This window comes from Pteronotus mesoamericanus, unplaced genomic scaffold (assembly GCF_021234165.1).
Source record: "Pteronotus mesoamericanus isolate MK-2021 breed Mesoamerican mustached bat unplaced genomic scaffold, CSHL_Meso_final scaffold_533, whole genome shotgun sequence".
Taxonomy (NCBI): domain Eukaryota; kingdom Metazoa; phylum Chordata; class Mammalia; order Chiroptera; family Mormoopidae; genus Pteronotus; species Pteronotus mesoamericanus.
Window position 1 is genome coordinate 3,401,253 of NW_026555320.1, and position 14,535 is coordinate 3,415,787.

At 59.6% G+C, this 14,535-nt stretch overlaps 1 protein-coding gene and 1 non-coding gene across 21 annotated transcripts in view; both read right to left on the reverse strand.

Annotated features, from left to right (window-relative positions):
• Window positions 1-201: 201 nt before the first annotated feature.
• Window positions 202-14,535, reverse strand: part of MAP4 (microtubule associated protein 4) — a 131,596-nt gene continuing 117,262 nt past the window's right edge. For 7 of the 20 annotated variants that reach the window (XM_054594667.1, XM_054594663.1, XM_054594661.1 and 4 more), the window contains 8 exons: window positions 13,933-14,134; window positions 13,345-13,404; window positions 12,936-13,228; window positions 11,514-11,627; window positions 9,608-9,700; window positions 5,191-5,272; window positions 3,770-3,882; window positions 2,153-2,380 (listed from right to left, as the gene is read on the reverse strand). In XM_054594667.1, the coding sequence (XP_054450642.1) occupies window positions 2,168-2,380; window positions 3,770-3,882; window positions 5,191-5,272; window positions 9,608-9,700; window positions 11,514-11,627; window positions 12,936-13,228; window positions 13,345-13,404; window positions 13,933-14,134 (1,170 nt within the window). In that variant the 3' untranslated portion in view covers window positions 2,153-2,167. Of the gene's footprint in view, window positions 2,066-2,152; window positions 2,381-3,769; window positions 3,883-5,190; window positions 5,273-9,607; window positions 9,701-11,513; window positions 11,628-12,935; window positions 13,229-13,344; window positions 13,405-13,932; window positions 14,135-14,535 lie in introns of those variants that run through there. The other 13 variants (XM_054594669.1, XM_054594658.1, XM_054594657.1 and 10 more) reach the window with 5 other exon arrangements.
• On the reverse strand, window positions 6,534-6,636 carry LOC129087814 (U6 spliceosomal RNA). Its single transcript, XR_008530938.1, has one exon. It is a non-coding gene; the product is annotated as a U6 spliceosomal RNA (small nuclear RNA).

The following is a 14,535-nucleotide window of genomic DNA, read 5'->3' on the forward strand; positions in this document are numbered from 1 at the left end:
GTGGTGCACAGCACGCAGGCCTCTGGTCCTCACCTGTCAGGGTGGCCACCTCAGCCTCTGGCTCATGGGACCCTTCAAGGGAGCTGTGGCCAGGCCACCTGGGGAGCTGTCCCGCGTGGGTCACCTGGCCCACCCCACCCTTGGCGAAGGAGTGAGGGGAGGCAGAGCCTGCTGTCAACCTCAGTGTCTTCGCCTTCCCCAGCTTCATCCTGCCCCTTCCTCCAGCTCAGAAACACAGGCGCCCTGACCTCCCGCATGGTGGCGCGTGCTAGACAGTCCGGCTCTGGAAGCACTTTGTCCCCAAGACCTACGCCTTGGGAGCTGGGATGCGGTGGCAAACCTCTCACAGCACATCTGCCCTGGGAATGGGGAGAGCGGCCCCACCCAGATGCCCACCCTCTACAAGGAAATCAAATCTGAACCCACTTCCAGGGCCCCCCTTCTTGGCTCCGAGGGACAGGAGCCGGGGGCCAGAGGGCAAGACACCCAGGCCACACCATGGGAAGTGCCCTGCGAGAGAAGCCCTGAGACTCCCAGGCCACTTCACTGCAAGCTGGTAGGTTTAATCCTTTATTAGAAACCATGCAAACTTTAATACAAAAAATACAAGTGCAGTAAGAATCTTCGTGTCAATAGGATTCCCGGGATTTTTCCTCATTGCAGCCACCCCAACGGCGGGCCTAGCAGGGACCCCTCCGCAGGCTGGCCTCGCCTCGCCTCCCTCTCCTCTCCAGTCAGGCTGTCGGGGACAGGGGACGGCCTCAGTCTCATGCCTTTATTTTTAAATTTCCGGTCCTGATTCCCCACTACCCACACAAGGTCTGGACGCCTCGGGCTCCCCAGGAGCTGAGGGCACGAGTGTCCTTGGTCTGCAGGCCTGGAGGCCTTTGACCTCCACGGCCGTTCCCAGCCCTGACCTTGTATCTCCCTCCAGATCCCAGGAATGAGACAGACAGAGATGCCCAAACCAGCCTCTTGGTTAGAACAGAAAAGCAGCATACACGCAAATGCCAGAACCAGCAGCCCACACTCGGACCAGCCCCTAGCACGCGCTCCCTGCTCCCGGGCCGCGGCCCCATGCCCCCGCTCTGCCCGCACGGCCTCCAGGGCTCCGAGCTGCAGGCCAGGCCGGTGCCTGACCTCCCGGCTGGAGGCTCACGCATCTCCCCTCCCCGCTTCCTTTAACACCTACTGAGGACTTTCATTCAGACATGACTTCAACTTGCAAAACTACTCCACCAGTTTTTAGGTTATTTAAAAAAGGGGGATAAAACAAGAAAAAAAAAAATTACGACAGCAGCTAGGCAGATATGGGAGGCAGTGGGGACACGCAGCGCTGACCCCTAGCTAACTCGGGGCAGGGTAGCAAGAGGTGTCTGGCACCACCTGCATGGTGGGCAGCACTGTGGGGTCAAAGGGAGAGGCAGTGGCTTAGCAAGTTCCGGGGGACACAGGGCTGGGCCATCACATGAACATTCTGCTCTTCCCTCCAGGTGGACCCAGCTAGGAGGGAGGGTATGTCAGTTTCTCTTGGGTTTGGTCCAAAAAACCCAAACAAAGAGGAGGTTAGAATCCCGTTCCTTCCTCTCCGATCCCCCGAGATCCCGCGCTAGCCTCCCTGCCCCACTCCCCTCCCAAGCTTCCCCCTGGAGCAGTGATGCCATGATGGGCCAGGAGCAGAACACAGAGCTGGGCCTGGGGCCGGGGTGGGGGGGGTGGGGGTGGGGGACAACTGCTGCTGCCCCAGGCAAGCGAGGCGGGCGGGAGGGAGGGAGGGAGAGCCCTAGAGAGCTGCCCAGCACCCAAGGGGTCACAGGTCTAGTGGGCAGCTCGGGGGAGGGAGCCAAGGGCCCGGGCGCCGGAGCTGGGGCCGCCAAGGAAGTGGGGGGGGCGGGAGACAATGTCGGCCCCGTGGTCGGTGCGGGCCCTGGCGTTTGCCCGGAACGTCAGCCTGTAGGTCTCAATCTGCAGTGACACGGGAGGAGGGAAGGGAGAGGGTAACGAAGGAGACAAGAGGGGCAACAAAGGGGACGGAAGACGAGACCAGAATGTCATCATTAGATGCCTGGAAAAATAAAAGGTTGTTTCGTTAAAATTTAGGCCACACTCTAGTCAAAAAACAAAGGAGTTTCAATTTGCAGCCAGTGGCAGGGACCCTGGCTGGCCCTTAGGCCAAGCCCAGCCACTTACTTGTCTCCTGGATCTGGCAGTCCAAGGTCTGGGCCTCCCTTTGGTCACCACCCCCTGCCAGGGTGGCGTGGCCATGGAGGCCACTGGCTGGGGTGGGGGCGCCAGCTTCGGGCACTGCCTCAGGGATGGCCGGCTCCTCCCCAGCAGGGGGGCCCGGACACGGTGGGGCCTCGCTGCCACCGCCCTCAGTCTACAATGAAACAGTGGGGGAGACAGTGCAGGGTCAGTCCGAGAGGGAGTGGGATGGGGTGATGGCGATGGGTTTCACACGCAGCCCCCGCCCCCACCGCCCCTGCCCCTCTAATTAGGGTGGGCCGCCCGACCCCACCCTCAGGCGGCCTGGCGCAGGGCAGGGAGGCAGGCTCTGGGCGGGAGAGCGCAGCCCCGGCCCGGGAGCACTGGCCGCCTCCTCTGAACACAAGGCTGCAGGAAGCCTCTCTGCGGTGCTGGGCTCCCCGCCACGCCGCCACCAAGCACAATGGCGGCCACGAGAGCAGAGTCAGCGGCAAGGCTGAGGAGCCAGCTCAGGACGGCAGGCCTGAACGTGGCTGGGACGCAAGGGTGCCGCAGGCAAGTCAGCACTGGAAAAACAGTTCCAGAAACAATAAAGAAAGGGAACTGACAGTGAATTAAAAAAAAAACAAAAAAAACACAAGACATGGGGTCAGAAGGGCCAAGTGTGAGCCCTTGTCTGCAGGACCCGCTGCGCGGTCTTGGACAAGTGGCTACAGCTGAGCTGGTGCCCCGCCCCGAGACATTCCTGGGCGGGGGGCAGGAACAAGGGTGTGACAGCCAGGACCCCACACCGTCAAGGACATGAGCTGGGGCAGAGTCCTCCTCGGGGGCGGGGTGGGGGGGGACCAAAGAATGGCGTGGGGCATGGCCTGGGCACTCAGCCTTCTACTTGCGCTCCTTGCCCTGCTGCTGCCCTCAAGCACAGGAGCCTGCAAAACGCTGCCTCACGACCCCTGCCCACCCGATGGCGACATGGAACACAGGACAGACAGCCCCCGGGCACACAGAGGGTCTCACAGGACTGTGGAAGGAGGGGGGCAGGGAAGGCCAGAGGGAGGGCGGGGCGGGGGGCCCGGTCGGCCTGGAGAGGGGTGCTCTGCCCTGAGCGAGCCAGCGCTCTCCCACGGGCAGTCCCCCCAGAGGCAGGCGGGCGCCAGGCCCGCTGTCACTGGCGGGAGAATGTGCTGTCCTGCTCCCGGGCCTGAAGCCTGTACCCACAGTCCTCTATCAGGAGGTAGCTAGGGACGGCTGTACTGTGTGGACCACCCGCCTCGGGGGGACCTGTGCCCCAGGCCCGTAGTCCCTCGGGACATGGCTGAGAGGAGCCCAGAAAGTAAGAAAGGCCACGGCCCTCGGGAAAAGGGTCTGTCTCCAGCTGGGGTCCCTTCCCCTCTCCTGCCTCGCCCGGGACGGAAGATGGATGGGGTGGGGAGAGCAATGGTGTTGGGGAACATGACTCCTGAAGAGACTGAGAGGCGGTGACAGCACCCGCTTGATGGGACCCAGAATCCACTGCGCACCCCACACCTCCCCAGCTGTGTCCCCCTGAAGACCCACTCGCTACCTTCACGGCACCTCCTGCAGGCAGGTGGCCCACGTTATCCAGGGACCCCACCTTCGCCTGAGCCTTCTCCTTGAAGTTCAGCTTCTGACTCTCAATCTTGACATCTCCTCCACCTAAACCAAGAGGCATCGGGTGCTGAGGGTGGCAGCAAAACGTCCCCGCAGGCAAAGCCGGGGCCTGGCTAAGCGCCCAGCGTGCAGCTGGGGAGGCCGCAACGGCTCCCGGTGGCTCCGAGGGCAGACAGACGTGCAGGCCGCGAGCACGCTCATCAAAGCAGGGCCACTTCTCTCCAGGTCTGCGAGCAACTCCCCATGGAAAAGCCGCCCCGCACCCCGGCAGCCCCCAGCCCCGCGACACCCTGTCCGCCCAGGACGGGGTCCTCGTGTCACAGCCGCTAGTGCTTGACTGGCAGTGACAGGACGGCCAGGCGAACCGTCCGTGCAGCGGAACCGAATCACAGTGCAGCGACAGGAAGGAAGGGCCCGCGCCCGGGGCCAGTGGGCTGAGAAAGGGCTGGGCCTGTGTCGGAGCCCGTCGGTGGGGAGGAGGGGGCAGCGGCCTGCACCCAGGGCCCCGTGCAGAGCTCCCGGCCACAGGCTGGAGGGCCCGCCTGCCCTGCCGCAGCCCAGGGGCGTGGCTCCCCCCCACCCCAGCCCATCTCTGACCCTGCGACCTCCTCTCAGCTCAGGTCACACACCTCCACACCTGGCTTCTTGCCGAATCCCCAGGCATCCTCCACACTGGCACCCCAGCCCTGCCCCCAGCAAACACTGGTCCTGGAGACACTCAGGGCCTCCAGGGAAGGGGGCATCTCACAGGAGCGGATCTTCCAGGTGGAGGACGGGCAGGGAAAGCTAGTTAAGGGCTGCCAAGTTAAAGAGCGCACATTCCGAAATGGGGCAGCGGGGGGGAGAGGGGGCGGCGGGGGCTGCTCTGCTGGGAGGGAAGGGAGCTTTCCCGGCCTTGACCTTAGCTGGTCCACGGTGTCGGCCCTGAGACACCCGACTCACCTGCAGCGCGCCTGCTGCGCAGTGGGGCGCGCCCACCCCGAATCCGGCCTTCCAGGCTGGGGCCGACCCCGTGCAGCTGGGGACGCCCTTTGCTCCTGCAACTCACAGGCGCCCCAGCCGCTCTCTGGAGCCCCTTCAGCTAACGTGAGCCCCCGGGACACACCTCTCCCCCAGGCCTCGGTCAGCAGCAGCACACACCCGCCTGTCCTTCCAGTGAGGCCCGGGCGAACCGCAGCCTTTGCCATCTGCTCCCCTCGCTGGGAGCTTGGCGCCCGAGTCCCACTTCCTGACAGCGACTGAGGACTGTGCTGTGCCACGACTGTGTCTTGTGTGGGGGTGGCCCACGGAATTTTTATGGAACGACAAAGACACAGAGGGTAAAACCAGGGTGGTGGAGGGAGACACACTCACCAGGCTTGTGCTTGATGTTGGCCTTGGACCCGCACTTGGAGGAGACCTTGGAGATGTCCACCTTCTTGTTCTGAATCTGAACCTGAGGAGAAAAGAAAAATACTGCTTCAAATAGACAACTCCTTTATAATCCTCTTCTCCACATTCAAGTTTTTTCTCTCCCTTGCAAGCCCCTACTTAAGCCTGTTCGGAGTCAGGGTCACCTCCCTAAGTGCTTCAAAGAGCCCTGGATCCATCCTGGCACTGCGTGTAGCCTCTGACCCCGCCTCCAGCCAGACCAAGCCAGTGCCTCCATACCCACCACCCAGGCGCCGGCAGACGGTTCTGCGCCCGCCGTGCTGGGCCTGGCCTCCCGCAACCCTCTTCTGCCTCACCTCAGGCCCCAACCCCCATGCCCGCCTTGCCCAGGGGCAGACTGCAGTAACGTGTGGCACCCTTCCTTCCGGTTCTTCCAGTGCATCGCCCCCTCCTGGCCAACAGCACAGATGTCTACCTTCCTTTCTGGAGCTGTACGTATTAGGGAGGGCCAGCAAACTCGTTGACGCCTGCCCTGTGGCGCTTGGGAAAACATCTTAGTGCCAGGGCTGGTGGCACATCTTTAATTTAGGAAAGGACACCTGTGGACAGCACTTCCCACTGCGTTCCTGGGTGGGGACTGAGTGACCCGGCGGCCCCTTGGCTGCAGAAGAGCCTGGCTTTCCCGCGCAGTGGCTCACAGCAGGTGTCACACCAGGTGAGCTATCATCACGATGCCATTTAGCTGGCTGCCTTGCAGGACCTTGTCGTTCTCCTGCGTCAGCTAATACGGTCTCCACCCGCAGACAGACGTGGTATCTACCCTGCGTTTGCATTCTCACCCACAGCCCAGGACCTGGCTCGGCGTAACTTCCCGCAATCCTCAGCTTGCCCGAGTCATCCTCTCTCGGCTTGTTTTGATTTTTTTGGTACATCTTTTCATAATTGCATTTTACCTTAGGGGAGAAGGCCTTTTTAAGTTCTGAGATAATCTCTCATTTTTCTTTCCATTCACCCTGCCCAGTTTTATACTGTGCACACAAAATGCATTTAGAAGCGTCAGAGGATCCCGCCCTTGGCTGTGTGGGTACCGACGGGAGGCTGACTGCCGTGTGCATCCTCGCCGCTGCTTCCAAAGCCTTGCTCCTGCTCATCCCCAGCCTGGCAAGCCCACCGCGTTCTCCTTCCTTTCTTCAAAGCCCGGCTCACAGGCCGCCTTCTACAGAGCCTTCCCTGGCTCTAGCTTCCCTTTACGTCATCACCCTTGAATGGACATCAGCAACCACTGGACACCAAACTGCTTCACGTATTCAACAGTACCCCTTTTTAAAAAACACAATTGCTACATGAATTTGCGTCACCCTTGCGCAAGGGTCATGCCCATCTCCTCTGCATCGCTCCAACTTTAGTACACGTGCTGCCGAAGTGCGCGCTCCATGGTGTACCAGGCCATGCTGCCATCGAAGCCGCGGCCTCTCCTCTACCGCCTCTCTCCGACGAGGCTGCCCTTCTCCACAGGCCGGGCCAACGGCAAGTGCGCTTTTCCCAGCTGTGGCAGCTGCTCAGACCAAGCGCACCTTGCGCTGCCCTCGAGACCACCTGCGGGGACTGCACAGCTGTCGCTCACCACGGCCGGGCTCTCGCCAAGCTGTGGAGCCCACGTGTTCCTTGACAGTGTTCTTCCCTCAAAGCCTCCACTTCTCTACCTCTTGCCTTGTCCTCAACTGAAGAACAGATGACAAGAGGACACGCCACTTCCCAGACGTATTCCAGCCAGTAACACGGGAGCAATGCACCCCCACGGAACGAGGGACTGGGGGTTGGGCATCAACAGTTGCCAAAATCACGAGAGAAATAATGGGAAGAGTGAGACACACTACACTTCCTAACAGAACACTACCCTAGCTATGCAAGTCTGGTGAAATGGGGGGGGAAAAATCAAGAATCAATATAAAGAAAATGGAGGGTTAAAGAAACATGTTAAATGGGGATATAATCAGCAGAATCCAGACTCTAGGACAAACCACTTGGTTTCCTCATGAACAACATTACTACAAAAAACAGAACTGGACAGGTAAGTTGTAGAGCAAAGGAAACCTCAGGTTATAAGAGACAAGAGACACATCAACCAATCACCACGTGCGGACCTTGCTGGATCCTGATTCAAACAAGCAGCCCTATGTCACGTGAGCTGGTCTTCTAAAATATGTACACATGTGTATGTTAAAGAGTGTTTATCGCCTAAAGGTACACAATGGAATATTTGTAGAGGAATGACTTATCTAGCACTGGCTCCAAAATAATTAAGGAGAGCATATGGAGATAAGATTGCCCACAAACACAAAGCTGGGTAAAAAGTACACTCAGTCCGTTTCACCATTTTATCAACTTTTGTGTATGTTTGAAAATTTCCATAATGAAAGGTTTTGAAAAGCTTCACTGCCTCTGAGACGCGGCTCTTCCCCCACCCCCTGCCCACCCTGGGCAGGGATGCAGAGGACCCACCACGCCCCTCGCCACTCCTGGTTATCCGCCCCCCTCCCCCCGCCACCGCCGGGCTCCAGATTCCGGGAGCCATGTGCTGCCTCATTGGCCTAGGATGTGTGCTTCTCATGCCTCGAGGGCTGGCCCACAAGTCCTGCCCCCCCGCCCCCCCAATAGTCAGCAGAAACCACGTCGCGGCTGATCCCGCATCTACCGCACCGGCTGTAGCTGTGTTCATACAAGTTGCCACAGATCTGTGACATCTATGGGCCTGGTGCCACTGAAGGGACCCTGCCAACAGGTCTGGGAACTCATTACACATGCACATGCCCCTCCAGGAGGAAATGGGGTTAAAACTGCTGCAGAATTTGAACATGGGCTCAGATACCAAAGTAGCTGCTAGGTTTCCGCCCAACATCTTCCCGGCTCTGGACAAGGGGCGTGCCAGTGCGTGTCTGCGGGGGGAGGCGCTGGGAGGCACTACCCGGGATCCTGCTCCAAGACCCTCAGCGGGCTCCGGAATCCCTGCGTGGGGAGGGGCGGGAGGTGGACTTAGCCCAGTAATGCCACCCCCACCTCCGCAGGGCAGACCCGCTCTTCCTGAACTGCGCGCACCCGCATTCCATTCGCGGGGCTTACAAAGTGGCGGCGGGAGCGCGGGCGCGAGCGCCTCCGCCCACCCAGGGCGGTTATCCTCACCGTCCCACCTGGAAACAAGGCTCCCAGGTGGGACCTGAGCACCATGCTGCTGACAGGAGCCTCCTAAAACGGAAGTGCTTTTAAAAAGTACATCTCTCGCCCTCTTGCTGACGTCCTGCTAGGCCGTGTGAAGACCGCAGTAGGTGACAGACAACCACCAGTCACTTTCAGAGCTCTTACACACACCAAACGACACACACAAGCACCCCCATTACTCTGACTCCCTGTTCACCTTCTGTTTTCATCGGGCCAAAAGCCTGAGGGAAAAAGCGAGGGCCAGTGCCCACCTGGGCACCCCCTCCGGCCCGTCCTGCAGCAGGCTGGCTACGTCTGGCCAGGCACGCCCCACCTGAAGGCAAGCCACGGCTGCTGCCCACCTGCGGACGGGCCCACTGGGAGGTGACCGGGAAGGAGGTGTGGTAGGGGGCCATGTGGGGCAAGAAAGGGGCACGCTATGGCTGCCTTCCTCACGACAGGGGCAGGCAGGACGGCGCGACTGCTGAGGGGCAGCGTGGGCAGGGGCTGCCCACAGACGGCTCCCCAGCACGCCCCGGGCCACACTGCAGAGTCCCGCTGGCCTGCACACTGTCACAGGGACACATGACAAATTCACAGACGTTCTTTACACACTGACGAACAATGACACTTGGCCCTGCCTCTCCCTAGACCAGGACTGCCCTGTGAGCTGGAGGCCCGCGTCCCCACCACAGGTCTTACAGCTGGCACAGAGGCGCAGCACGGCAGAAGGGGTGTCTGGATGGAACAGGGAAAGGGACAGAAAGAAAAGGAGGGGAAGGGAATCAAAAAGGAAGGAACCAGAAAAGGCAAAAGGAGCGGGAGGAGAGATTAGAAAGGAAGAGAGAAGGCGGGAGAGGAGAGAAGGGAAGCGGGGACAAGCAGCAGAGAACGAAGCAGGGAGGGGAGGAGGGAGCGTAGTAACTCCCTGGGCCTACGTCAAGGATGGGGGGTTGGCCTCGGGAGAAGGTGGACCCCCACATGCTCGGGGAGAGCAGACAGAGGCATGTATCCCCAGGAGCAAACCCGAGAGAAATGATAGGCCTGCCGCCAACCTGTGTCCTGGGACCAGCCTCTGACACAGCTACAGGGGACGCGCAGGCCCCCACCCGGGGTCCTGTGAGCTCAGACAGGTGGCCCCCACTCCAGTGTGCCCCACATTGGACTGGGCCTCAGATGCCAGGTGTCCGGAGCTGATACTTACATTACCACCTCCAGGGACATGCTTAATATTGTCCTTGGAACCACACTTGGACTGAATATGGCTGTAGTTCAATTTTTTGGAGACTATCTGGACCTGGAGTGTTAGAGAACAGAAAAAACAACACAAAGGGAGAGGGCTGGTTAGAACCGACACAGGGCAGGCAGCGAGTCCACACATGACCACGGCGCCTGACAGAGAGTGCCGCTAACACTCTGCCCCCACCCTCGGCAGAACCGCTGTGGAAAGCACAGAGGAAGGGATCTGGAGGAGCAGGAAAGAGGGTGAAAACACGAACCAACAACACAGGACAGAAGCAGATGTTGTAGAAGTGCTCCCTGGTCATTATCACTGCTCTTCGGGGGCTGGGCCACGGGTCACAAGCCTGACAGCTGCCCCAGGGGGTACCGGGGCATGGCCTGGCCGCGCCCGGCTGACTCTCTCGAGGGCTGGGGCGGCACCGTGGCTCACCCGGGCCAGTCCTCACCCAAGGACAGCACTTCCCTTCAGGCTGGGGCCTGGGACGGCGGCAGCGAGACACACTCCCTGGGAGGCAGAGGCTGCTGGGAGGAGCACTGGGCAGCTGGCTCCCCGGGCACGGGTCTGACACCAAGGGTAAGGAAGGGACACTGCTCAGCTGTAAACGCAGCCGGACCCCGGGCCACTGGACCTGCCGTGCACAATCCTGGACACCAGGGGGCGTGCAGGCTGCAGCCTTGGCAGCTTCCTCAAGAAGCCCATTCTGTCTCAGTACAGTTGAGGTTTAGGTCGAGGCTCCTGACTGCAGGGTAAACCACCATCTAGAATCCTCCAGACACCTACTCCTGTACCCTGGGCGATTCGTGTGCCAAGAGGCTGGGCTGGGCTGCACAGCTGCAGCACCCACGGCACAGCACTCAGCACTGCGCACAGACGGCTCCCCCGGAAAGCAGCCACACAAGGCCCCGGCTCTGAAGGCTGGAACAAAGACTTCTGCAGCCTTCTGAAGAACAGTTGCCAGCTAGCTTGCTTGCTTGCTTGCTTGCTTCCTTCCCTTTGGAGCACTTTGCAAATGACACAGCTCCCAAACTGGAGAGTTCTCCACAGAGGAGAGAAACCCACCCTGAGAAACTCCACCGCAAACACCTTGCCATTTCTTGCCTTCTTTACAAAACACTTTGGTCTGAACCAAAGACCTACAGGACCTCAAAGAGTTACCAGAAACCATAGTGAAGCCCTCCTCACCTTGCTGACTGTACAAATTCCTTGGGCTGAGATCCATCCTGGTTCTTAAAAGGCTGGAGCTCAGGCCTCCTTGGCAGCCCTTGGCCAGAGAGACCACCTGCCTGCACAATAAGTGAAGGTCCCTACAGCAAGCAGGAAGGCCTAGCTGCGGGGCAGCTCACCTCTGACCTCTGGCCGATGCTGCGACGCCCTGTGCCGGGCGGGTTCTGACTGCAGTGAGCGTCCTGACTTCTCGTTAAGGGGTGACTCAGGAAGCCGGGACGAATGAAGGTGCCCCTACCCCGCAGTGTTACGAAGGAGGCCTTCTAGTTCACCTCAAAGCACAGGGTCTGTGGGGTCCCAGGTCCTTGCTGAGGAAGAACCTGGGTGCTCCGCCTGTGAGCGCGCGCGTAATGGGTGGGCTTCAGCGCCAAGTCAGCGGACACTTCTGTATCCATTTCATCCAGCTAAATAAATAGTCCCCAAAGGGACAATGGGCTCCCAACTGTTAACTTTCAGGATTGATACAAAAAAATTTCCTGATGGCTGAATCGTGAAACACCAAGGAGGGCGCACAGTTGAAGGACGGAAGCGGAAACCAGTGTGAGGACAGGTAAGAAGCGCACCAGAAGGGAAAGTGGCTCACGCTGGAGAGACAGTTTACCACCTTTTACCTTCCAGAGGTAAAAGTCTAAACAAGACTCACTTTCCCCGCAGGTGGTTTCTGTGCCCCTGCACTTGGGCCAGCTGTTCTAGTGGCCGCATTAGGTTCAGGTTTTCGAGCTGCAGCAGCTGCCTCTGTTTTCTCCTCTACTTTGGCCTAGATGGAGATAAAGGGGGGCAAATTTCACACCCAGAGGACAAGGACCCAAATGCCAAGAGGGCAAGGAGCCTGGGGACTCGAATCCAGGCCAGGCCCCCAGGCAGAAGCCAGTCACCCTTGCCCCTGGGAAACACTCATTTCCCAGGGGAGACGCGGCCAGAGGGAGGGGCTGCAGGCCAAAGCTGGAGCCCGAGAGACCAGACAGTGTTCCCAAAGGGGAGGCAGGCGGGCGGGCTCAGCTTGCGATTCTGCTCTGAGTGTGGGCGGCGGTGATCGTTTTCCAATCACAATGCCTTCCCGCTCAAACGCTCTACATGCCCCAAGCAAGCGGCCATGGTCACAGGGAGCCGCTATTGAAAATGGGTGTGGGAACAGAAAATAGCTGCATCGTGAGGCTGATTTACTCGACTCCCCACCCAGACCTTCTGCACCACACAAGCCAAGAGCACGCAGAGGCACCATGGCCCCAAGGCCTGGCCAGGTCCGCTGGAGCCACGGCGCTTAGGCCCTCATCCCAGACTACTCCCGTTTGCCATCAATTCACTGGGAATACAGTCTCTTCCAACTGTATCAGGATTCTGCTTCATTTTTCTTCGTTTTTTAAACAGCTCTGGACTGAAGCGAATGAAGTATCCTGTCCTGAGTGGGCGGTGGTGGTGAAGTGCTAGAGATGACGTAGGAGATGCCAAGGCTACTGCTCCGGGGACTGGAACCTGGACTTTTGCCCCCACCTTTTTCACACACAAAGCCCCCATGGCTGCTAACAGTTAACAAGTAATTTCAGAATGGATGCAAACAGAAAGGTGTGCGGATGCCAACCACCAGCTCTCCGTCACCGCCCTCTACAGCAGACCTTCAGTTCAGGGCAGCCACAGGCCACCAGAGGACACCCTCGTCCTCTCTCAGACTCTCCACCCACCTGCCTCTCCCGCTGCTCACAGTACAGGGGTGGGAACCATGACAAACCAGGTCCACGTCCACTGTATTTCCCCCTAGCAGCCCCAGATATCTGCTCTGTTCATTTTGTGAAGTAGAAGAAACCTTTTGCCTCCAAGCTAAAATATAAGCCTAAACCCCTACATGCAGAATAGGGGCCCCTCTGATTCCAAAGGGAGGAGAAGGCCCAGAGCTTAGCCCTCCCGCCCCCGGCTGCCGGGACACGGAGCCCTGTCTGGCGCGCCCTGACTGCCCCTCTGTGGCGCGGCCTGGGCCGATGATGCGAGGGCAGGCTTCGGAATGGCGGCTGGATGGGGCCGGGAAGGGAGCGGGGCTGGCGTGCCGAGGACCCCATGCCCCCGGACCCACCCGGCCTCCTCCAGGCTGGTGCTTGATGTTCTCCGTGGAGCCAACCTTGGCACGAACGTTCTTCAGATCAGGGGCAGAGGTGTTGGTGGCCGGGCGGCTCAGCCTGGGGGCAGAGGAGCTGGACCTGGCTGACGCAGGCTTCTTGTCCAGAGCAAGGGTCCCGGAGGGCCGGGGCGGCACGGGTGTGGGCTTGACGCGGCTGGGAGCCGCGCCTGATGGGGAAGTGGCCCCAGGGACGGTGGCGGTCTTCTTCACGGTGCTGCTGGAGGCGGTCTTTGGGCGACTCAAGTCAGCTGCAAAGGCAGGAGGGAGAGACACAAGCATTCAGGGGGCGAGAGCAACGTGGAGAGCTGCGAAGTCATGGAAGAGGTGAGGGTTAAGTTCGGGCTCCACACGAGGGTGCTGTTACCTGGTGCAGCCTTCGTAACCGTCTTCTTGACGTCTGCGGGCCTTCCCTCCGTCTTGATGCCTGAACAAACATACACTTTTTAATGTAACGTTTAACAATCTGGCTGACTGAATGGCTCATCCAACACAGACTCACTCAGCAATCAGGGGCGCGCTGGCCTCTGAGGGCAGAGCAGAACACTACGCAGCCCTGCGAAGACCACGCCCTGTGCACGGCGCAAGGCCAGGCACTGTGCCCTCCCCTGCTCCAGCCTGGACAGTGCCTTCCGCACGGCCTTAGAAATGGGTGATCAACACACGCCTATGGAACTGAATGCCCCATTTCTTACCACGTAACAGGCCCGTGCCTGCAAAGCGAGGGGCACTAAGGAGACCCTAGGAAAGGAAAAGTGAATTCTACCTGGGAATTCATGAGTGTCCCCTTCACTCAAGGTTCTTCTGAATCTACCTGCTGCCCTCACACAGAGACCACGGCTACCACTTCCCAACATCCCCCAAAAGGACTGACGTACAAGCAGATGTGCACAGCTGAATGCGGCCCTGTAGAGAGCTATCATGGCTGGGGCACAGACAAGGGAACAGCACTCACCAGCAGGCTTCTTGGGCAGGGGCATGGGACTGCTCCTACTGCCTGGCCCAGCTGAGGTCACGGGAGCAGCTGCTGGGGCTTTCGGGACAGTCGGGGTGCCCCTGGAGCCAGGCCTGGAGGCCGGAGTGGAGGCAGGCTTGGCTGGCGTGGCCGGCTTGGCTGGCGTGGCCTTCTTCTCTGGAACCTTCGCCTCTGCAGCAGGCTGATAAGAGGAAAGCGGGAGTGAGAGCTGCAGTCGGCCCCAGCCCCGGAGGGCATGCCAAGGGTGCCTCCACCGGTGCGCGCACTGCAAAACAGGGTGCTTTGGGCCTGGCAGCTACTGAGGGGAAAACAGGCACGGTCCTAGGATCAAAGTCCTCCAGAGAACTGAGACACTGCCCCTGCAGGGAACTGTGTGAGCTTGAGTCAGGAAGCGGGGAGACAAACGACCTCAAGCCAACCGACCTGAACTAACGAGAAAGAACGGCCCTGAAAAGTTCACCTCTCCGCACAAATGCCTTGGGCTCCATTGCATTAAATGCTGATGTATTTAGTATATTAAATACATGACCAAAGATGAACAAACACACAGACAGAACAAAGATTAAAAATCAAGTCCGTCAA